The 24082-nt window shown below is 29.4% G+C and overlaps 2 protein-coding genes across 2 annotated transcripts in view; both read left to right on the top strand.

The window, feature by feature from the left end:
* LOC100162060 (cationic amino acid transporter 2) overlaps positions 1–2872 on the top strand; it is a gene marked incomplete in the record, with an annotated part of 18054 nt that extends 15182 nt beyond the window's left edge. The window contains 2 exon segments of the mRNA XM_029486473.1: positions 1183–1291; positions 2467–2872. Of these exon segments, the coding sequence (XP_029342333.1) occupies positions 1183–1291; positions 2467–2573 (216 nt within the window).
* Positions 2873–9050: 6178 nt separating this feature from the next.
* LOC100162367 (cationic amino acid transporter 2) lies at positions 9051–17030 on the top strand. The gene is made up of 14 exons (XM_001944846.5): positions 9051–9660; positions 10346–10577; positions 11734–11862; positions 11993–12148; positions 12638–12742; positions 12978–13133; positions 13244–13368; positions 13503–13600; positions 13679–13818; positions 13887–13989; positions 14889–15031; positions 15206–15372; positions 15967–16075; positions 16617–17030. Exons 1-14 carry the CDS (start codon positions 9643–9645, stop codon positions 16721–16723), a joined length of 1788 nt encoding a protein of 595 aa, XP_001944881.1. The 5' UTR covers positions 9051–9642; the 3' UTR covers positions 16724–17030.
* Positions 17031–24082: the final 7052 nt, after the last annotated feature.

The following is a 24082-nucleotide window of genomic DNA, read 5'->3' as shown; positions in this document are numbered from 1 at the left end:
TTTTCTATTGTTATAGTTTTTTTTTAAGTTTCTTACTCTTTTGAATAACAATAAATATTTTTCATTTTATATCACGAAGCAGAATATTATTCAGAGAATTTCGATTTATAAAAATCAAATTTTTGCCAAGAAGTTTATTAGTTATAACTTATAAGTTGACCAACATTTAGTGTGGACTCTTGTACCACTCCACTCCCCTCATCTAATTTATAATCACTCATATACAAAATATATATACTTTTAAGTTATAACTATCACAAACTTTTCACAAAATTCGATTTCATACAACAAAATACACCAAAAAACATTCTGATTTGGAATACGAAATTCAAAATGTGTGTCATTAAAAAAAGCAAACATTTAAAAAATGATAATGATAAAAATTAGTGAAAAATATATCTATTTTTTTTAGAAAAATTTTGTTTATAATGACTTTAAATTATTTAAATAAAAACATTTTTAAAAACACTTATTGTTTTCGTGATAGCGATAGTGTCTTACGTTAAATTTATTTAATCATTCCTGGCCGGTAGATGTCAACCGAGATGTTCGAGATGACGATATATCGAGAATTCTATTATATTATTCCCGTCTATCTAGCGGCCAAAATATACAGATAAACGTACTTAATTGATACATAGGTGATAAGTCCATAACCTTGCGTATCTTATTGTCTTCAGCTTAATAGGTCAATTAATAAGTGTCTAATCAAAATAAGTTAACTCAATCTATGGTTGTAACTTGTATTCAACGGCATAATATGTTGTTTTGTATATTTTAACTATAACTTTATTATTTTGTAATAATTTAGTAGAGTACTAAAAAAGATAGATTGCCTGCTCTATGTAATTTTCTTTCAATTTGATAATTAGTGATTTAAATCTGATTTTAGCCCAAATTGTTTATTTAACGGAAATAAGGAACAAAGTTTTTTCTTCTTAAATTACAAATACATTGTATATTATGAAGTTGAATGTGCAGTAAAGGACCTGTGTGTTCAGTGTTAGCGACCCATATCGTTTCGAAACATTATTGAATATATTACTTGTACAGCATTAGTTATTACAGGTAGCTTAAATAATCACCCACATAATATAATATATATATAGTACCATGTTAATTTAATTGATGATGATTTGTAATGTTTTTTACCATGTTTTGTAATTTGGAATTTTTTTTTAGGTACCTTTTGTTCCTCTAGTGCCATGTTTGAGTATACTACTTAATTTATACTTAATGATGGAGCTAAATATCAAAACTTGGATGAGATTTGGTGTAGGGATTGTAGTAGGTATGTACGATGATAAAGTTTATACTCATAAACGAGTTATAATATTTTAATTTATTTCACACGACATCACCGATGGAATAAATATTTAACTACGTATAACAAAACGTAAAGTCATCTATTAATGATATTAACTATGCATAATTGTTAAAAATATAAATCTCTATTATTATAAATATTAAATGGTCCATATTATACATCATAATATAATATATTTTTGCCTTTATAGATCAACATTTCACCGAATAATAAAATAAGAACAATCGATGTATAATTTCCGTTTGTTAAATTTTTATAATAATAGATAAATCTATATAAAAATGATTGTACGTTTGTGAGTACTCTTTAATTACAGTATCCACAACTTTTATTAATGTAAACATTGAGTTTTATTTTGGTTAGATGTCGCCAAATAAAAGATAAAAAATAAATAAAAGTTGTATTGTGTGTGTACAAAAAAATGAGTTCCTTAAATTCATCGTGTGCGATCATAACAATTATTTACAGGACAATACAATATTTGTCGGGTCAGATAGTTATAATATAATATAAGTAGGAATATTTATTTTTCATAAGGTCACAACATTTGTTTGATAGTTTATTTATTATTATTTGTTTATATTTTAACACTGGCCGAGCCCAATAATTGCAATATGGCACATGTTCAAAGATGTATTTATTACATTAAGTTATTCTAACTTTATTGATGTAAAGATAAACATTTAATATTTGTGAAAATGACATAATAATTTAATTAATTACACAAATAACTAAGGGATGATGGCTTACCATACAGCCAATGATTAACAACAGGGTGATATTAGTCAAATATTTACATTTGCTAAAAGGAAAACGGAATAGTTTAAAAAATGATCGATCATTTAATAAGTAGTTATGGGATATATATTGTTGTAAATGTATAATAATATATTATTTTAATAAACTATAAATTATTATATTATTATGGAAACAAATGATTAAAAAACAATATAATAATGTACTATTAATGTAAATATTGAAACCAGTCAACGGCCTCGGAGGCCAGATGGCAAACAAGGCGTATTTCCAATAAAAATAATAATAATTAAGAAAATATTTCAATAATTTATTAAATCTATCATCCATTAAAACATAAAAGTAATTATGTTAATATTTATTCAAACATATTTGTTTTACAGGATTATTGATTTACGTGTTCTACGGAGTTCACAATAGTTTAGAAGGTTTTAAACAACAAGCAATTAAAGACAAAGAACACAAACAAGATCCGAAAATCTCTAACTAATTCGCTGCACGATAAAATACATGCAATAAAATATTTGCATTTATAATATTATAATAGCTGATAATTTCATATTCTTATAATATTATAATATACAACCATTTACAGTATTATATCTGAAAATTGTGGCGCAATTTTTTATTTTTATGAATTACTATAATTACAAAACTTTGTTAAAATGTCGCGTGTGGGTATAACTATTATTATTTTCTGTCACGGCTAGTTTGTAATATTCATTCCATAATTTAAATGTGCCTATTATTATAATGATTATTTGCCAATATTAAATTCATATTATTGTATTGCCAAATGTTCACACTCCGACCTGCTGTCCTGCAAAAAGTATTCCATATTATCTATACAACAACTTTCTCGACGTTTTTTTTCATGATTTCTGTATATTATTATTCCTTTCTAATCAAATTATCCGAAACGGATCCTCTCTGCTAATATCATATCGGAATAATATCTAATATATTATATTATGTTTAAACATAAATATTTTTCGTATATAAATAAATGGAGATGGATTAGTTTTTCACCTTATCTATTTTCGTTAAATAAGACAATTCGATTTATGGTTAAATTTAATCTATAACCTGTTCAAGGCACTGACTAAATAACCACTCGTTGTACACATAGGTACGCATAGACTTAAAATTAAAAATTTTAATTTTTCACAAACAAAATTCTAGACGTAACTCTAATATTTATCGTAACGAACTTGATTGTCTGCAGAGCTGACCTAGCCAAATTTTCTCGTTTTTCCCAAATATAACCTCTTTCCAAATAAAATAATTAAGAAAATATTCAAAAAAATTTACTATATAGATTTTTATATCGAAATGTGGGAAGAAGAATGAAGATATTACAGAGAAAATAAGTAAGAAAACATAATCGCTCGACATTGCAATAATTCATCTGTGAGCACATGTTACATATGTCTTAAGTGCTGAAGTGGTTAATCTTTTTCGGGTCACCTATACTCATGCATAAAACACGGAAAGATCTATGTGCCAAAGTATTGTAATTTTAGTTTTAATAAAAATGTACGTGCTATGTATAAACATTTTTTTTGGGCCTGTAGAATGGAAAAATTTGTTAAAAATGTGCAAATTATTAAATATTGAAGACAATTTTTTAATTTAACATTAATATGTTTTTTTTTTACTGATTTTTACGAAACCGATTTTAATAACCGTTGTCCGTTATAACATTTATTATTGTTACCATGGTGAGGATCTCTTAAAAATATATTTATGACTCATAGATTTTCCTTGCAGAGTAAAAATATCAAGTATCGTTTTTCTTAAAATTAATACTATTGTTTAAAAAGCCGACCGGTGTTAATATAATATATATATATAAACAAAAATAAATAAATAAATATAAAATCAGCCATAGATGGATGTGTTTTTTGTTTGCACAACATGTGTAAATAAATAAATAAATAAATATAATATTTTTATAGAAACGTGCAAGTACTACAACACATTATTAATATAGTCTACAATATTATGTTCAATTTCGTTTTTCATAATATTATTACTGTCTTATCTTCTTTTTAATTGGACCTGAACTTATCCACCCATAGGCCACAACATTATATTTGCAATGTGATTATTGTCCCCGTTTATGGTTGGATCATATTTTAATTTTAGGTGTGTATTTTGTATCGTATTTTTTGAATCTATAAATTATAAGTATCTATTTTGTATCCGTAAATTTATTTCTCAGTTTTCGATTGATCGCATTCTCGTGAAAAACGAACTTTCAAAATACAAAATATATTATCTAGAAGTATAATATTCTAAACTTTCGATATTTTAGATCTAGAAACTATATTGTTTTTAAATAATAACAATTTTTTTCATATAGATATTTATTTTATTAAATGTAAGATTTAACGATGAAATTAAAAAAAAAAATAATTTCCTTTTCGTGACGAAGTGCTATTGTTATCTTTGACCCGCGTGTCATAGTTTCACCACCTGTTCTTGAATCTAGGGCATCAAATTCATAATTATTCTACTGACCCCAAATGTGTCTTTGTCCTGTGTTTGTAATGAGGAAAGGGTGGTTTCACACTGAGCATATTATTTTTATATTTACCTATAATTGAATTCAAGTTATACATTAAAGTTACAAATTGAAATTATAATCATATTATCATAGCAGCCAGCAGGTGATTTTTATATTTTTTAACCATCACATTATAGGGGGGCCATGTTATCATCGCTTTCCCTCAGTCATTAGCATTTTATAATATTCTCCAGCATTAGTACCTATTACATCCCCACGCGCATTTCTTCCCCTACTAGTAATAACTAAATTCACTTACTATAGTTATTAACTATATTATTAAAATTTGTAAATTAATGAATGCATCATAAAAAAGAAAAATTAAATGTAAGTGACTGAGGGGTCGAACATATCACTCCCTCAAATACGCCGTTGATTGATCGAGGTACTTGTTCAAACATATAATAATGCCATATACGTTCATTTACTCTGTAATAAACCTTTACTACCTAATTAATTACTTATGTGTACCTATATATACCGTTACACACTATGTCACAACGTGTATGAGTGGTACTTCACTATATTGATATAAAAATAAAATTTATGCCTACTTACAACGAACACCTAAACTTGTCCTTGATAATAACACACTGTTAATTGCTAATTAATTATAAAACATTGTATTGATAATGCAATCAGCAATTTAATATTATACACCTATAAATATAGGTATACTAGCGGTAGTGTTATCGGGCTAGCCGGGATATTATCTATCAAAACGAAGCAAAAATTATCGTTGTTTAATATAATATTAGTAACTTGCTATCTATATTAAACAATTACCTAACACTTTACCTACATATACTAGTTAGTACGGAGAAAACGAATAAAAATAAACATAAAGTCACAAACTTCGAATATAATATCATCGTTGAATACTTGAATAATATCAGAAGCTCGAATTAGAATAATTATATTGAATACCTACAGCAAGTAGTGTCCATAACGATGCATGGTATATTGGTATAGATAATCGTTGTGTTTTAAAAACTATTCAATTTAATAACTTAATTACCTTCGAATTTATAAATAATAATATTATTATCATTTACTATGACTAAATAAGTATTGGACTACGTTTGCTGTGCCGTCTCTTAAAGTTAAAATAAAAATGAATCCCTATTTCTCTTGGTAACGCCATAACCGATTGGCTATTTTTTTTCTATTGTGTTCGTAATTTTCTGGAAAAGGTTTCTATGAAAGAACAATAAAATTTATGAAAATCTACCGGAAAAGTAAGAAATCTGGATGTTAAAAATACAAAAATGGCACCATCTGTTCAGCAAGAAAATAAACTAAACAATAATATATATTTTTTGTTTATTGTAAGGTTGTGCTATTGGTTTTAATTGAATATAATTTTCAACCTGTATATTAAATTCTATCTAAACTATATAACTTAGTGAAAATAGTATTCCACATGCACATCATAAATCAAAAGTTAATAAAACATTCATAATTATAACTACGCACCTCGTGGTGTCTGCAATACACCACCTGTGGTTTGCCAAACCTGAAAATATATTGCTCACATAATCACAAGCGTGTCTCACAGGCAAAAGCCGGCGGGATGGCTATTGTATAGTATAATCGAAAGTGTCCTGACTGACTCACTGACTGTTCAACTTAGAGCCTAAAAAATGATAGCTTGAGACTTGCAATTTTCACGGTACCTTCCTTAATATCACCATATGTGAGTGTGCACTAAGAAATCATCTTCTAAAATTCGTATTTTATAAAGTGGTGCTTGCACAAGTATTTTGAGATTCAAGATGATCGATGAAAGTTTTTACCTTTTGAACACCACACACCGAATATGAAACAATGAATTGAACAAAGTTTAAATCATATAGAGTTGGAATGGGATCAGCTAGTTCAAAATATACATTCAAGATATATTATTACTTTTAATAAAATAAAATTTGTATTGTTCTTATTCTTTTATTCTATTGTAGGTATAGGTATTCATTATTTAATATTGATTAAAATCAATAAATTTTAAATATCTGTAATATTATTAGGTATATGAATATATTCCTAAATCTTTAGTACCTATCCATTATAGGAAAAAATGTATTTCTATATTCTACTCTAAAGTTTATGTAAATACAATATTTATAAATTTCATGAAAATATGAAATATTTTAAAAAAAATAATGATATAAACAATTTTTATGCAATGAATAAATCAATACAATAATATTAATATCAATAAGTCAGTATATACATGCGTATTAGATAATTCTAGTTTTGATAGCATTTCAGATGACCAACCGTTAATATTTTTCACATTTTAACATCAAATGTTTAATTTAAAATTATTTATTTTTTGGTGACTGACCTTTTTGCCTTTTTGGAAATGCCAGAGCAGCAAATTACGATCCCTTTCATCTTCCGTGGTCACGGTAATGGGTGGTTGCAAATCTCATATAAACCGTACAAACCCAGATAATATTATTTTTGTTGTAAAATATATTTAGTTTTAAATTACCTTAATATTATCAACATCGAGATTCAACTCAAAATTAACTTGTTATTTAAACAGTGAAAATATTTTTAAAAAACTGTACCGAAGAAAAATGAAAAAAAAAATAAGAAGTAAATTCTGTGACTTATCACTAACCTAATGAATCTTTCACAGAGTGCCGTACGTAAGTATTTTAGATTTGGCTTTTAAATTGTAATGTATTTATAAATTATAATATTACTAGCTGATCCCGCGCATTTCGTTACCCGTGAAAAATTATAACTCTTAAAAACTTATGATTGTTCAACATTGGGTGTAACTCACTGCAGTAAGTGCAACTCATTACCCATCCTGGTAGGCAATGTGCGAAAATTCGATTGGATTGTACCTGATCTGCCCGAATAACCAATGACAACCAATAACAAATAAAAATAATTATTTCTACTAATTATTTCTCCTATACAGCAGCGTATCTAGGATTTTTTCAAGGGTTTTGGGATATACAATTAGGCATTCAGTATACACTTATTATATTCATATTATTACATGCATGTTGTAATGTACGAAATTTGGTGTCCTGGGAGGGATATGGCATCCATATCACCCCCCCCCCCCCAGTATATACGTCTCTTCTCCTATAACCAATAACAACAATTTACATCGTAAATCTCGAAATCCCTGTTTGAGCACCTCCACGGGTTGGGCCTACCAGGTCCAATTATGAATTCAAACTATTCAAAGATCCACTCAAGCAAACACAAAAAAATTCATCGAAATCGGTGCAGTGAATAGATATATATATATATTAAAATAGTAATACTTACACGTGACGTACGTCAGCTAATAGGTCAGAACGTAATAAGTTTTGGAACTCCACTACTCCAGCTTTCTTCGTTAAATTGTTATTGCTCTGTTTATTATAATATATTTTAAGAAATTTTGTTTCTTTTGTTGTAAGGTGTAAGTAGCGATAATTTACTCAATTTCACTGAGAACATAAACTTTATTGGAATCACAGTTGACGTGTCTATAACGGAAAAAAAATACATGTGATGTAATTTACCGTCAAATTTGTCCATTCATATACACCAATAAATACAAATATTTCGTAAGCATATTATAACAGATCGGTCGTATATTATAACAATTAAAGTATTAATATTTCAAGTGCATATAATAAATACGTTACTATATTGCACTCGTATGTCGTTAACTAATTCATTGGTTCCGTATTTATCAATCAAGCGTGTTTATAATTTTTTTACTGTTTATTATTCATTGTTACATATTATAGTATATTACATAATACAAAATCATGTCTTATATTAATTTAACTTCCTAAATGTTTATCGTATAAATCATTTAATTTAGGTATAATATGCGGAAATTAATTACGTATTTATACCTTCAGTCTTCAAACCACAATTAAAATTATATCTAAGAAACCTACCTGTACATCTTTAACGTAGTATAACTATGGACATGTATTAAAAAAAATATTGTTCATCCCGTTTTGAAAAATGTGCTTGTCACATTTTTTGTAAAATATTATTTGTCCACATTATATTTGTGGCACGACAGAGACTTTTTTAATCGTTGGCACTCTTTTTTAGGTATAGTTGTAAAATAATTTCATACGGCACCATAAACAGATAGTAATATTATTGGTAGACATAAGGTGAATAATTTAAGTTTTGAACCAAAAGGTCAATGAGGTAAGTCACTCAAATAATTTTTTAAACAATGTTTCTTTATGTCGTAGACTTAGTGTATGATGGCACGATGGTGAAAATTACAGACTGGTGTTTGTATAATATGGTGTTGTATGTTATTTGTTTCATACGTGTTTAACGTAGATTAACGTTTCTAACCTAAATTATGCAAATTATAATTACCTATTTGACATTATAATTTATTACAAGCTGTATTAATCTGATGTTCGTCATACTTATAGTAATAGATACAGCCCACCGCTACGGCACTACAAAGGTTTTAGTTTTTGTACAGATGTTGTGTTATTGAAAAAAATCATTAAAAGCCATAACATTTTTAAAAATAAAAACTGGCCAGACTTCGTTACAGAAATAAGTTCACTTTTGTTTGCTTGTTTTTAATATTTTCGAGTACATTAAAATTAAATAATTATACTATCCAAGATTAATCCGATTCAACCCACTTGTCCCATAGATATCAGAACAGCGTAATGTCAATCGTACTATAAATTCAGAGGGAAATGCATTTTAGACTCATTTTTTTTATTGGCTATTGAAATCCGAACGAAGAATTGCGAAAATCTGAAGTGCCGCTGTCCAAGTGTACGATTATCGATTTATTTTACAACTGTCGTTAAAAAACTGATATCATACAATACATCACCGTAATCGTACGTTTATTAACGAAAAACATACCTAGTATTTATAGTGACAACGTCGAGGATTGTCGACATATGCAATTTCTGATTAGAAGTTACTATTTGGATGTCGCAGCACTATAACATATAAAAAAATATACTGTACAAAAATGATTCACTCGTGGTCGGTAAGTATTCGTTTTGCGTCAATATAATATTATAATACGTATTATAACATATAATTAATGATGAAGTTATGATCCCGTGTCAAAGATTGTAAAAAAAAAATTATCCTGAAAATGGGTTTTGATTGGGGAGCTTCGTTGTCCTTATGAGAGGCTCGTTTCATAAATAATTGGTCGAGGTGAATAACAAAACAAGCATTATTGCTAATGTTTTTTTGATTGGAACCTTTAAGTTGAGAAGTGTGAGAAGAGAATGAGAGTCGACAGAATCAAGTTTAATGGAGTTTAGAAGAATATTATGAGAGACCTGTGGTGAGCTTTAAGTAGGAGAGGCAAATAATATTAGTAATTATTATTCATGTATGTTAATTATTGTTGTCTATTTCAATATTTCATTACAACGTCCTCCCACTCGCCTAAAGATGTTTCCATTTTTTAGAGCGAATAATCCATTAAGTCTTTATAAGATTCACTTATTCAGCTTTTTAACGTTTATGGAATGGTGTGAGGCCTAGGGAAATCGTTGTGTAGATGAGGCCATATAATTTTTTTATAACGCGAGGTCCAAAATTTCATAAAAATACGCGAGGCCCGTACCTAAGGCTAATTCTGAATTTATTGTTGCATTATCCCTAAATTGTTTATAATAATATTATTGGCTCATCGGGTTCTCTCTATGTTGTTACAGGGCAAAACGCTTTATCAATCGCTGAGCAGGAAAAAAACGTTCGCTACAGAAAATAAACAGGAAAAAGACAAGTTGAAACGAGTGTTGACCATTTTCGACTTGACCGCTTTGGGCATTGGCGCCACTTTAGGGAGTGGCGTTTATGTGTTGGCCGGAACAGTGGCCAAATCTGTCGCTGGACCAGCGGTTGTATTGTCTTTCATCGTAGCGGCGATCGTATCTTCGTTTGCTGGTACTAAGTCAATAATTTCATCTCATTATCAGTGTTTATATTATAAGCATAATGATTCAATTAATTGAAACTGGTTAAAGTGTTATCGCAACACAATAACTCCCGAAACAGTACATGCTATGGGTACATTTTACAATAGGGAAAAGGATTTCACACTACTGATTTTTGGAGCAAAATAGACTTATACTCGTTCTAACGTACTGTCTTGAGTTTTACTTTACAAACATATTTGAATTCATTATGAAGTTTATTTTATACCCTATGAGTCACAATTATAAAAAAAATTTGAATAGAATTTTTTTTTTATTGAAATTTTTAAAAATACTGTATTTTTTTGTTAAATTCTGATTATTATAAATTAAAAATGTGGCTTGAAGGATCAACAATTTATCTGACAACAAAATAAAATTTGTTTTTAAAATAATTGTAAAACTCAAGTCAGCTAGTGTGCTAGAACTCGTTTAGTTCCGATTTACAATAGTTCCGCGTGAAATAATTTTTATTTTAGGCGTTTTGATAGTCGTGCACGCGAATGCATATAATGCTTACTCCACTCGGTGTCGAAAGATTCAAAATAGACTTCATAATAAATTAAAATATGAATTCAAAATATTATTACCGTAGTAAAACTCTAGTCGGTACTTTGGAAAATGTATTACTTATATCATAGAGGTTTATTATTCTCCAAAAAAAAAAAAAACAGAAGTGTGGAGTCACCTTTTTTCATTCGACAGTCGATACGCCATGTGATGCATTGTACGTCTAGACGTTATGTTAACTTGACAATTTTCTGTGTGCCTACCTATAGTGTTTTTCACAGTTTCCGAGGTTAGCATAATATACTATATATTATATTATATCGCGCACAGACACCGGTTCAAACCTTGGCCTCGGGTGGCACTTCTCTTTGGGCAGTTACGGTGTCTGGAGAGAGAGGCCGCCATCCCTCACCCGGGCATGGCAGATACCTATGGGTGCCCACTTGAGAATTCTGCCAAACCAAAACACACGTGTTTACCAACCTACAGTATTCTCCCTTACAAACAAAAACAGCTAATGGCCATAGTTGCCGGGCTTAATAGATCGCAATAATAATGTTAATACCGCTTAACCATATACAGAAAATCAGCAAACGATTTTGTATTTTGCATTTCAGGAGTTTGTTACGCTGAATTCGCCGGCCGAGTACCCAAAGCTGGATCTGCGTATATTTACAGTTATGTAGCCGTTGGAGAATTTATCGCTTTTATTATTGGTTGGAACATGTTTATCGAGCATACGATAGGTAGGTACGACAATAATTGTGACGACATAATATTTTGTCTCCATTAAAATTAAAATTAAAATGATTTCATCAGGTATCTGTATAAGATGACTTAAATTTGATACTGAAGTGGTTTTATTATTATTTTTAGGCACAGCATCCGCTGCCAAAGCCATGACAAATTATTTAGACTCTTTGCTCGGCGATCCTCAAAAGAGGTACATGATAGCACGTTTTCCAATTCACATGCAGTATATGGGCGAATATCCGGACGTCGCGGCGTTTTTATTCCTCATGTTCATTGCGTGTAATTATCAACACTTTTATAGTATATACATAACATAATTGACAGCTATAATTATTAATCAATAGTACCTATATAGTATATTAAAAAATATTTAGGCGTACAAGGAATGAGAATTACGTCATCTGCAGCTTACTAATTTAATAAGAACTTAATTTTATGGCCTAACATTTAGTATAATATTTGAGTAACCAGCTAGATGTAAATAATCAATATGTCTAATACCTACCTGACTTACGCGGTAGTTTATTATTATTATTTTTTTTTTTTTGAGATTAATTTAAACATTAAGATTAGACGTTTGAAGTTATTTATTATTAAATAAAGCTGCAGGTGACGCACAACAGTAATATATATTATAATAGGTAATAGGTATGCATAATAATTATATATGTTATGACGAAATTCTATTTCAGTGAATTATAATTTCACCGACAAAAAAATGTCAATAATATATATAGTAAGAAATAAAACAATGCTAACGATTTTCAGTGGTTATGGCTTGGGGTGTTCGGAAATCTTCAACTCTCAATACAGTGTTTACTGCATTTAACTTACTGACCGTCGGTACAGTCATCGTGAGTGGACTTTTTTTTGGTACGTATATAACGGAGCACATATAATTCTGTACATTATAATAATATTATGATAGCATTAAATTACGAGTAAAATACAAATCGGTACTTTTGTCATTTTAACGATTTATAAAAAACTTACGCGAACGTATAGGATCCTACACGTATTTTATTTAAGTATCAGATAATAATATTATTATGATATGACGACCAACGAGTGTTATAACGAAAAAAATCAAATTATTGACCGATTTCAGTTAAAATTTCGAATTGGAATATACCGAAAAGCGAAATCCCACCCGGAGTGGACGGCGGCAACGGTGGATTCGCGCCATTCGGCTGGGGTGGAATAATCGCTGGAGCGGCTCGATGCTTTTACGGGTTCATTGGATTCGAATCTATTTCTACGACCGGTCAGTTTTGTTTTATACTATAAATATATATATTATTTTTAACTATTACTTTTGATCTCGTCGCGATTTATTAACGCTATTGTGAACGATACATTATATTACTTATTCAGGCGAAGAAACAAAAAACCCGAAAAAAACAATTCCGCTGGCGATCGTCCTGACGCTGGTGTTCGTCACGTCTGCGTACTCTATCGTGGCGTCAGTGTTGACCATGATGTGGCCGTATTACGACCAGGTACCTACGGTTGAAACCGGCAAATCGGATATATTTGCATATTATTATTATTGTATTCGTCTATAAAACACATATAGGTAACGCTAAAAGTATGAAAAAAAAAATAATAATGTGTCGTCGACACCGTTTTATAGGATGCGAACGCGCCGTTTCCAGTCATCTACGAAAACCTGGGATTACCCGTGATCAAGTACACGGTTACCTGTGGCGCGGTATTCGCTCTATTCACCTCGTAATGTCACTGATCCTTTTAATCGATAATACCTATACGTAATTGTTCTAATAATCATTTCCACGCGTTTGTATATAGTTTATTGGGATGTCTGTTTCCGACACCGCGAATCCTGTACGCCATGTCCTGTGATGGTCTGTTGTTCGAATTCTTGTCGATAGTCAACGAAAGGACCAAGACGCCAGTCATAGCCACAATGATATGCGGAGTCGGTGCCGGTAAATGATTGCAACGCGTCTTTCGCAAATTGAATCGATAAATTATTTTTATTTATTTTTTGTTCCAGGTATATTGTCGTCCATATTCAATCTCGAACAGCTCGTCGACATGACATCTATTGGTACCCTCATAACGTATTTGATAGTTTGTATCTGCCTACTGGTGCTCAGGTGTGTGTGTACGATGATAATAATATAAACGCGTCGCTGACGATCGCAAAGTGATTGCGGTGACACCTGTAGTTCTGAAAAATTAATAGGAAACAACATTTTTGATATAAAACGCGTCCACATACTATACATTAATATATTTTTATTTAATACATTTTTCGATTAATTTAAGCGCAATATCATTCATCGCACAAAATGCATTTGTTTTTAGATAGCATTTTTTTTTTTAAATTGAACTTAATCCCGGTGACTATGGCCATTAGCTGTTAAAGGAGTTATGAATTGTGGTTGGTAAAGTTGGTATGGTAGGAAAGCAACACGTGTGTGTGTGTGGCAAGGTTCTAACTGCTACGAACCCGGGTGGTCACCCATCCGGGAGCTAGTAGCTGCGGGCGTTAATTACTCTGAGTCACATTGCGTGACTGAGAGCAGCCATCCCGCCGTACCAAGCCAAATGATAGAATAATATTGTTATTGTACTCGGGTACCTACATTGAATTCACGATAATTTTATACTTGTGTTTTTCAAAAAAAACGCCCAGAATTATTATTTTTATTTTATGCGTTATAGATCTAAAATTGACATCTAATAATATATAATTGGTTTTCATGAACTTATCTTTGGTTTATTTCACGTATGACAACATTAATGATAACATTTATATTATTTATATTATGCTTTAAAAATAGGCATATTTTATTCACCAAACATAATATACGGAATATAGTGTAATTATTATCAATTTCCATAAGATTGCTTTGCTGTGAAGTCGTCCTTGGATTAATAATATATTATATTGCGCTTGAAACTTAATATGACTTCGTATTTTTTAGAAATATGTGATGGATAATGATATATTAAAAACTTTTTACTTAAACTAAATGTTTCTGTAATACAGGTATAGAGACACTAACACGGCAATTCAGGATATAGACAGTAATCCCGATGACTATAATATATTCAAATGGTACAGTTTGTTTAACACAAAAGTCACGAACTTGGGTACTCAATACATATCCAGAGTGTTGATACTTATTTACAGTATGTTATCAATAAATTTGAATTGTAATTTATCTGTATATTCGTTTTTAGTACCTATCACAATTTAATAGTTTTATTTCTTTCTTAATTGAGAAAATAATTTTTTTATTTTAATATCTATTGATGATTTTTAAAAAGATTATGACTAAAACTTACTGTTTTAATATGTTATAGCTTTCAGTGCGTGTGTATTTTGCATTAGTATGGTGAATATTAACTGTTACGACGGAGCGTTTTATTTTCCGTTAATTGTCGTAATAGCGATTTCGATCACAGTATCATTACTTTCCATGCTAATGTTACACAGACTTCCACAAGCAATTGAAAACTTAGCGTTTAGGGTAAGAAAATATAGTATTAATTTCTAACAATATTACAAGGTTAGTGTTTACATGAACTGCGATAATATCAATAATATTTTATTGTAAACAAAAAGTATTATTAGTATTTTATATATTTTAATAAAAAAAATCCATGTTTTTGTAACACTTTTGTTACATATTTTATTTTATTTATATTATTTGTTCGGTAGATGAAGGTGTTAAGTTACTAAATTAGGTATAGATCTTTCCTGAGTAGAAGTGGGAGTAAAACATTTCAGAGTGTTGATTATGACTTTAAAATACATAATTTTTGTTTTCAAATATTTCATAGCATTTTAACAGTTAAAAAGTTCCAAACGTTTATATATTATAAACCACTAAAACTGTGTTCCTGAATAATTACAAAATTGTGAGTTACCGTCTTTATCCACTGACCCTTCAATTATTTAGGTTTATACGCTAGTCTCATGCTATAATATTATTACACCCATAAAATAATATTATCGACACTACTGCTCTGTACCCATAATATTTTATTTAAATTTTAAATATTGTATTTTACACGATTAACCGTGATTGTGACGTGCATTCAAATATAATTTTATTTTTTAGGTGCCACTGGTTCCTTTTATACCATGTATGAGTATAATTCTTAACTTATACTTAATGATGGAGCTGAGCATCAAGACTTGGATAAGGTTCGGCGTGGGACTTGTATTAGGTTTGTATTGACTGACAAACGATTTTATATTATGCGATCCTTTTGTGTTGTTTTATTGATCAAGTGATTTAACGATGGTCATTTTCTATTGTCCTAACCAAATACGCGCTATTATTACTTTTCGGATATTGGGTGTCAATTATCAGTGGGCCAGTCACAAAATAGAGAATGTTAAATTTCAATGCACATTTATAAATACGTATTATATAAAGGAGATTTTTGAAAGCTTTCAAACTATAATATAGTTGTAGACTCGTAGCGGTGATTAGGTACTATATTATTATTCGCTGTTATACCTACCAAATTATAATAATTCTGGACGAAAATCTCGCGTTTCCGTATTTTTATTTCATCAGTATATTTTTCGGGAATGACAGATTTCATAATAATCATCACGTGTAAAATAAATAAGTGGCCAGCTCGCACACATGATATAATCATTATCGTAAACCAAACACAACAAACCGCTAAAGTTTAGATATAAACTATATTATTATGACATGTATTGTTTATATTGAGAACATTCTTATTTTTCCCTTAGGAGTATTCATATATGCGTTCTATGGCATTCATCACAGTTTAGAAGGTAGCAAACAACGGGCTGTGAAAAATGAAGAAAACAAAAACACGCCGAGAATCTCTTGCTAATAATTTGTTCGCATATAATCAAAAGTTTTATATTGTATATATTTTTTTTACATTTGTATATTCTAATAATTAATGGTTATAAATCGTAACAATTATTGTTACTGTGACCATTACGAAAAATCGTATTATTAAAAAATAATACTATAAGTTTATATATTTAAGTATGATACTTAAAAAGGTTACATTTAAAAATGTGTATTTAATTTTTTTATTGTAATATTTAATATTTATTAATATAAGGTTAAAATGTTAAACAATTGTATTTTTTTCATAATAAAACAAATAGATTATTATACCCAGCTCATGATGCTACGGTTATATGAGTTATAAATAAGATGTCCTACAATTTTAAGAAATAGGTACCTAAGATATAAATATACTTATTTTAAGAATATGGTATAAATTATATGCAGTTGAATAATATTATAAATAATTATGACTTTATGAGTCATCTACTATGTAATATCGTTTGATAAGTTGTCTTCTAGGACTGACGATGTTCACAGCATTTTTTACTGTGGTGTAATACTATTACCTATATAATTATACTGTAGCATTGAGGTGCACACTCGTATATAAGTGTTGTTAAATTTCTGTAGTCTTAATCTTGAGAAATTTATGCAATTTAATGATTAACTGTTAATTATTGAAAATCGTCAGTAGTATCATTGATTATAAAATATACTAGTTGCACTTATAATCAATGATAGTACAGTAGCTTTCGGTAATCGAAGCTTTCAATTTATTATCACTAATCAGCAAGGTCACATAAATGTTTTTGGGTGCGAAGTAAGTAATGAAAATGTATTATTATTATAGTTTATTAGTTACAGACTTTTACTTCTATATCAGATCCGTCTGGTGGTGTGTCCAAGTGCAAAAATCTGATGTTATACGAATACGTTTATTATTTGTATTCCAAATTGATTGTACATAGAAAAAAAAAGAGTAAAACACGTTTATGTATTTGTGGTTACCTACTTCGTGGCGGCGCTTATAAACCCTGAAATAACAATAATAATAATTATTAGGTCGAGTTTACGACAGCCGTTCAACATTCGGAGCTTACCACGTGTTTAATTGAACATTATTTATAAGTATATATAATATAATATTGTATAACATTAAGTGGTTTAGATGCATAAATAATTTGTATAATTTAATACCGCAATATGTCGATATTTAGTACTCGTTATTGAACCGAGCAGCCCTCGGGCGAATTTTGTTCTAAACTTAGCTATGTTAATAACTCTATTGCATAAGATAGGTCAGTTGGGTGAGGTAGGTGTTCATAATAATACTTAAAAAAAACATTGGATAGAGCTCAATTATTATATCTAACGCATTTCGCAAACATAGCTGGATAGTGGATAATGCATTTTTTATTATCACCATCGACGTTATATGTATTAACATTGTTTTAATAACACTTTTAAACGTCAAACCGATTAAAAATTTTTTGACGTATTATATTATTTAATATAAAAATACATCAGTACTATATTTTGTAGTTATAATAATAAAACCGGTTCAATGCCATAACGGATGTACGACACTTAAGATATTAATAATAATATATTATATACGGTGATCGGATGATATTAATATTATTATTACGACGTCTTGTATTATGTATGAGCATGCGTTACATAATAATTTCCTTGTAACAGTTACATTTTAAACAAATAAGAACGATTATAATAAGAAAAAAATACATTAGAACGTAAATAGTGGATTTGATTTAATTCGATTTAAGATGTATATAAAAGTAGGTATATAATATTATGTATATTATATATATTATCTAACAGTGTTATATTTTATTCGATTTTCTTGTCTTGCACTGCGATTGTAACTTATATAGTTTTACAAAACGTAAGAATTTTTTATCTTCAAAAAAATTTAAATGCTAGAATATTATTATTATACCTACATATGAAAAGTGCTTTAGTTGTGACTCCCACCTTATTACGATAATATTATCTTTATTATTGTTTCAAATCTGCAGTAATAATATGTCACAAACAAAGACGCTGAAAAGTGTGGTCACAAAGGTATTAAATGTATTACTTATGTATTATTTCTACGATGATTATCCATTTTATACAATGTTCGATTCGATTATAAGAGCAAATAATCTATAGATTCATCCATATATGGATTACATTTTCTGGTATTTTTCTCTCATTTATAGTACATACACAATTAGTACTAACTAATTTTTTTTTGTATTTCTATATCCTTTGATACCCTGACAAACTTGCTCAATCGCAGTGGCGCCGAAGTCCATGGTGACGTAGGGCCGTGGCCCGACCTCTTTTTTAAAAAATGTGACCGGCTGGCCATATTTTATTTACTTTACAACTTTAATATGAGCATGAGTATATTTAAACCGTGGTTATGAATAAATGTATATTAGGGTACCTCTATATTAAATAATTAAGATATTGAGGCCGGGAAGTTTTAAAATTGGCCGACCACATTTTAAAAACTTCGGCGCCACTGCTCAATCGTGTCGCAAAAAAAGTGTTTTATGCTCAATAATGTCGAAAAATTCAAAAATACACTCATCTAGTCATCTTAATTAATATATGTATAAATATAAATAAACATACATCATGACATTTTAATTATCATGAAATAGGTTAGAAGTAGCGGTAAAATAATGAACATTTTCGCTACGCTAACCGTAAATTTCTAGCGCGCTATAGTATTTCGCTACATTGTATATATTGACATATTGTAGCGACGCTATGTTAATCGCTACAGCTAAAGTAGTGTGCTACTGTAGCGTTGCTACAATTTGCGCGCTACTCCCAACCACTGGACCTGGTACATGAACTATTGGTATTACGGTGGGAGACAGGTTTACAGACGAAGACGTATGTACGATAATATTATTGCTGCAATAATAACTGGAACTAGTTATCATAATATGTCTGAGGACCGCGTGGGGCGATACTCAGTGATAGTAATAGTTTTGCATAGTTTTCAGAGTTACGCAGTGATAAGTGCCTGTAAAATATATTTAAAAAATGTCCAACCTGCAGTACAACAGGTGTGAATATATTATTTACATAGCCGACGTTTTATTGCTTTGTAATATTTCCAGGTAAAAGGAAATTTTAATAGGTGGTGGGTTTAAATGTGTTGATCTCAACTACAGTTATATAAATATTATGATAAAACGTGATTGCTGGATATGTTTTTCTTCATAATTTATTATGCCTATTATAGTATGCTATGATGGGGTTGTACTGGGCTTATAATAATCGTATGTTTATTCGGTACAGACGGTCAGTAGGTGAACGACTGTGATCCAACCTTTAGCGTTCGTACACCATGCATGATAATATTATGCATAACTTTCGTTCGATGACTGCAGATTTAGTTTTTTTTCATTATTGCAATCATTAATTTATAATTGATTTAAATTTTTAAGAGTTTTATTTTAAAGAATTAAGATCCTAAAAAATAAAACAACATCAAATATTTTACAGTAGTAGGTTTCAACCTTTCAATCAAGCCGTCATATCCATCATAATATGTATATTTTTTACACGTATAACTTATGTTATTTATGTGCATCTCAGATATTAAATATTCTCTTTCATTATAATAATAAAGGGTTAAATCACTCAAATTGGTAGTTGGCTTTAAATAAAAATAATTATGTCTAAATAAAATAAATCATTTATTATCTACTAATATTTGTGACTGATTAATCAAGTTATATTTTTTTCAGGCTCATGGGATATTTCATGAAACTCCTATTTTAAAAGAGAAGTATAATGTTTACATTTTATTTCACTCATTTTATACATTTATTAAAATTTTACTCAGAAAATATAAGTCATCTAAATTATTCTGAATATATATATTTTTGATATTAAATCATGATAAATTACGTAAAAACACAGAGGAGGATGAAGATAATAATGATTATTGATTAATGAAGCTAAAATTCAAGTATTTGACCACTCTCTTTAGTTCATAAAAATAATAATAATATAATAGTATGTGTCAGACGGCGTAATGTATAGGCAATAGAGGTACAGGGTCGTGCCGAAAATATAATATTATTTAAAATAACATAATAACGAGCACTCGTAGTACAATTAGTAGTACAATTCGTAGTACAGTTGTACAATGGGTTCGTATAAATTTTTTTTCGTTCAACAAAAAATCATTAATTGAAACGCCATCAGCCGTCACTTTGGTCCATATTGCAGAGGTGTATGACAAACAATGTAGGTTCAGCTCGGTCATATGCAGGTAACGATATTTTCAAACACAATATTATGATAATATTATTTACAGTTCAATATTTTGTTTAACATTTAAATTTGTTCAAATATAAAGTACAGTTAAACGTCAATAACTCAAATAGGTTGGGAGCGAAAAAAAATGTGAGGTACCGAAAATTCGAGTTAGAGAAAAAATGTTGTGAACTTCTTGAAATGCAAGAGTGAAGATATTCCTTCGAGTTATTGAAAATTAAATTTATAGACGTTCGAAATATCGAGGTTTCACTGTATAAAATATATCGATTGGATTACATTATGGTTTTATTGCAATAATATGTGTATAATATTACCTAGCTATTCATTGTAATTTATAACGCGTCCAATTTTTAATCATACTTTTTCTTTGATAAGAATATCTATATGTATAGATAGTAGAAAATCAATCCAAATTCCAAACGAATGAACTATAAGTGTATTGTACAAAAAGGGCGACGGAAACATATTGTCGACTGCTCCGCGTTAAAAACAATTTAGAATTTATCACGATTCAAGCGCGATTGTCTATACACAATTTGAATGACAGAATTTATGGGTGCATGCGTTAGCTGCTCAGGTTGTTACTCAGCGCCTGTCAAGGTCAACTACAACTAAAAAAAAAAATGTTCGCAGATTTTCCGTTTAAAATATTATCAGTTATTATCGCATGATTAATGGTCGGTAGGTGTATTAGGAACTGCTGCAAATATTATATTAAATATTATAATATTATTGTCCACCATACATTATAGTAACACAATTTATTATAATGTATATTAATCGGGTCAAACAATATATTAATATATTTTATATTTCGCGTGTATATGAACTAGCCGTCGAAAATTCATTCCTCTTAATGGATTTCTGACTGTAAACTGCGACTCGGCACTATTGTATGTATTATTTGTGTACATAATTTATTCTCGTACATTATCGCCCAGGGCGTCTATCAACCTCGCCAATATAATGTGATGCCTTACGTCGAGACAGACAACTATTATACTTCTTCACATCAAACGAGTGAAGCAAATTACGTTTAAAGGTGCCTAGTCATTCGCAGAGTACCTATATGAGTAGGCAACAATAATCATAACCTAAATAATATTATTGTACGATGATTTTTTTATTATTTATTTACTGACCACCGCAGCCTCGGTAACATCGGTCATTGGCACGGATTTATCGTCGAAGTGTTTGCAAATTTATTATATGTATTTTATGCTTTTTTATTGGATACCAGTAGGACGCAACACGCCCGTAGTATTGTTGATGTCTATGCGTCTTACGAACGTATAGCATATGCCTATAATAACAAATCGACGTTCAGCAGAGCCCATTTATAGTTTTGTTGGTTGCAATATTATTAGAGTGAATTGACCCGTTATCAGATTTAAAGGATATACAATAATAATAAAAAAACTATTGTCCGCGTAGTTCTATCTTTGATAGTGGTTTTGGTAATTTCATTTTAAAACGACTCATATGTGTAGTCTAATAAAATATTACCAGGAAAAAGTATGTCCTCAGTTTGTTTAAAATTAATATATCAAAACCCATACCACCGAGAGAGTAATCGTTATCACATTTGTATATAGCCTTTGGAATTTGGATTGACACTAATATCGCAAGTCAGAAGCATAAATTATTGGTTCTGTTGAACGTAATAATTTACGTTTCCAACGTACTGCGATAGGGCCGTTTTTCGCCGCAAGTGGTTGAATTTAAACAATGCGCAGAGGCGACACTAGGCGTACAGAAATTTACACTGCACAATTTTAATGGCATGAAATCACCTAAGCCGTATTTACGCAAAGACAAAAAAACAGACGTGTGAACCAGGCATTAGAAGTAAGATGGAGACAAAAAAAAAATAGTGTTGAAGAGACATCTTGACATTTCGTAAATTAATTTTTAGTCTTAGAGTACACATCACACTATACAGACGATATACTAGAAAATTCTTTTTTTTTTTTGTTATTTTACGTTTATTATTATTTACTTTTCATATTTTGTTTCCCGTTACGAAAATCATCTGAAATATTTAAAACGTAATATTATCATATTTTATCAAAATGATTTATAATATTATATTGTGAAGAAAAAAAAAATTGATAGAAACGTCATCGTAGAATAGTAATTACAAGAAATAAATTATCGTAGTTTATATTTTTAGTAAACATATTTTATATTACACATTATTATACTGTTACCTACAAATTTACCTATTGTACTTTTATCAATTTAGTTATTTGTTACCTATAATCATACTACCTATTTCGTATGTTTTTATTTCGTCGAAATATTATATCACCTATTTTCTAATATTTTTCTTTAAACGTCATTTAGCTCCATTTAAAAATCAACATAGACAATATTATATCAGCTTGGATTAATACCAAACTTTTGTTTCATTTTCCAAATTATATAATCATTATTTATAACAAAATTAATATAATGTTTTCCTATATTCATATCAAACTGCAACTCTTACACGAATACAAATATAATAGCTGCAAAAATCGTATAATATATATTTCCATAAACGAAAAACGATATTTTTAATTATTTATGCCGATAGGATACTATATAGGTAGGGTACTATATAGATACTATTTTGGAGTTGATTAAAACACTACCGATTTCCTGGGTGAAGTTATACAATTTATTTATACGGAAGAAAAACAATTCAATGCCAAAATTCGGTTAACAGCTGTAGCCAAAGAAAGAGTCCTCTTGAACCAATTTCAAAGGTAATCATATTTTAACAGTACCTATTGTTAATTATTTTCATTGGTTAATTAATCAAAAACTAAGTTTTTTGGTTTAGCCATACCTCGAAGTCGATTTTACTGTAGTGTTAAAATTATTATAACATTTCGAACGAAGAATTTATATACCTATATATTATATTACACGAAGGTCAACCAATGAACAATGAATATTTTTGAGCAAAAAATTACAATATGGAAAACAACGGAAACAGTTCACAACAAAATAATACAAATATTTAAATGAATTTACTAGGTCGTATTAATTATTTTTGATGATGTGGTTGTAAAACTTAACAATCTGAACG

Source organism: Acyrthosiphon pisum, chromosome A1 (assembly GCF_005508785.2).
Source record: "Acyrthosiphon pisum isolate AL4f chromosome A1, pea_aphid_22Mar2018_4r6ur, whole genome shotgun sequence".
Taxonomy (NCBI): Eukaryota; Metazoa; Arthropoda; class Insecta; order Hemiptera; family Aphididae; genus Acyrthosiphon; species Acyrthosiphon pisum.
Note: the sequence above shows the minus strand (reverse complement) of the source record. Positions and strands in the feature narration are given on the sequence as shown.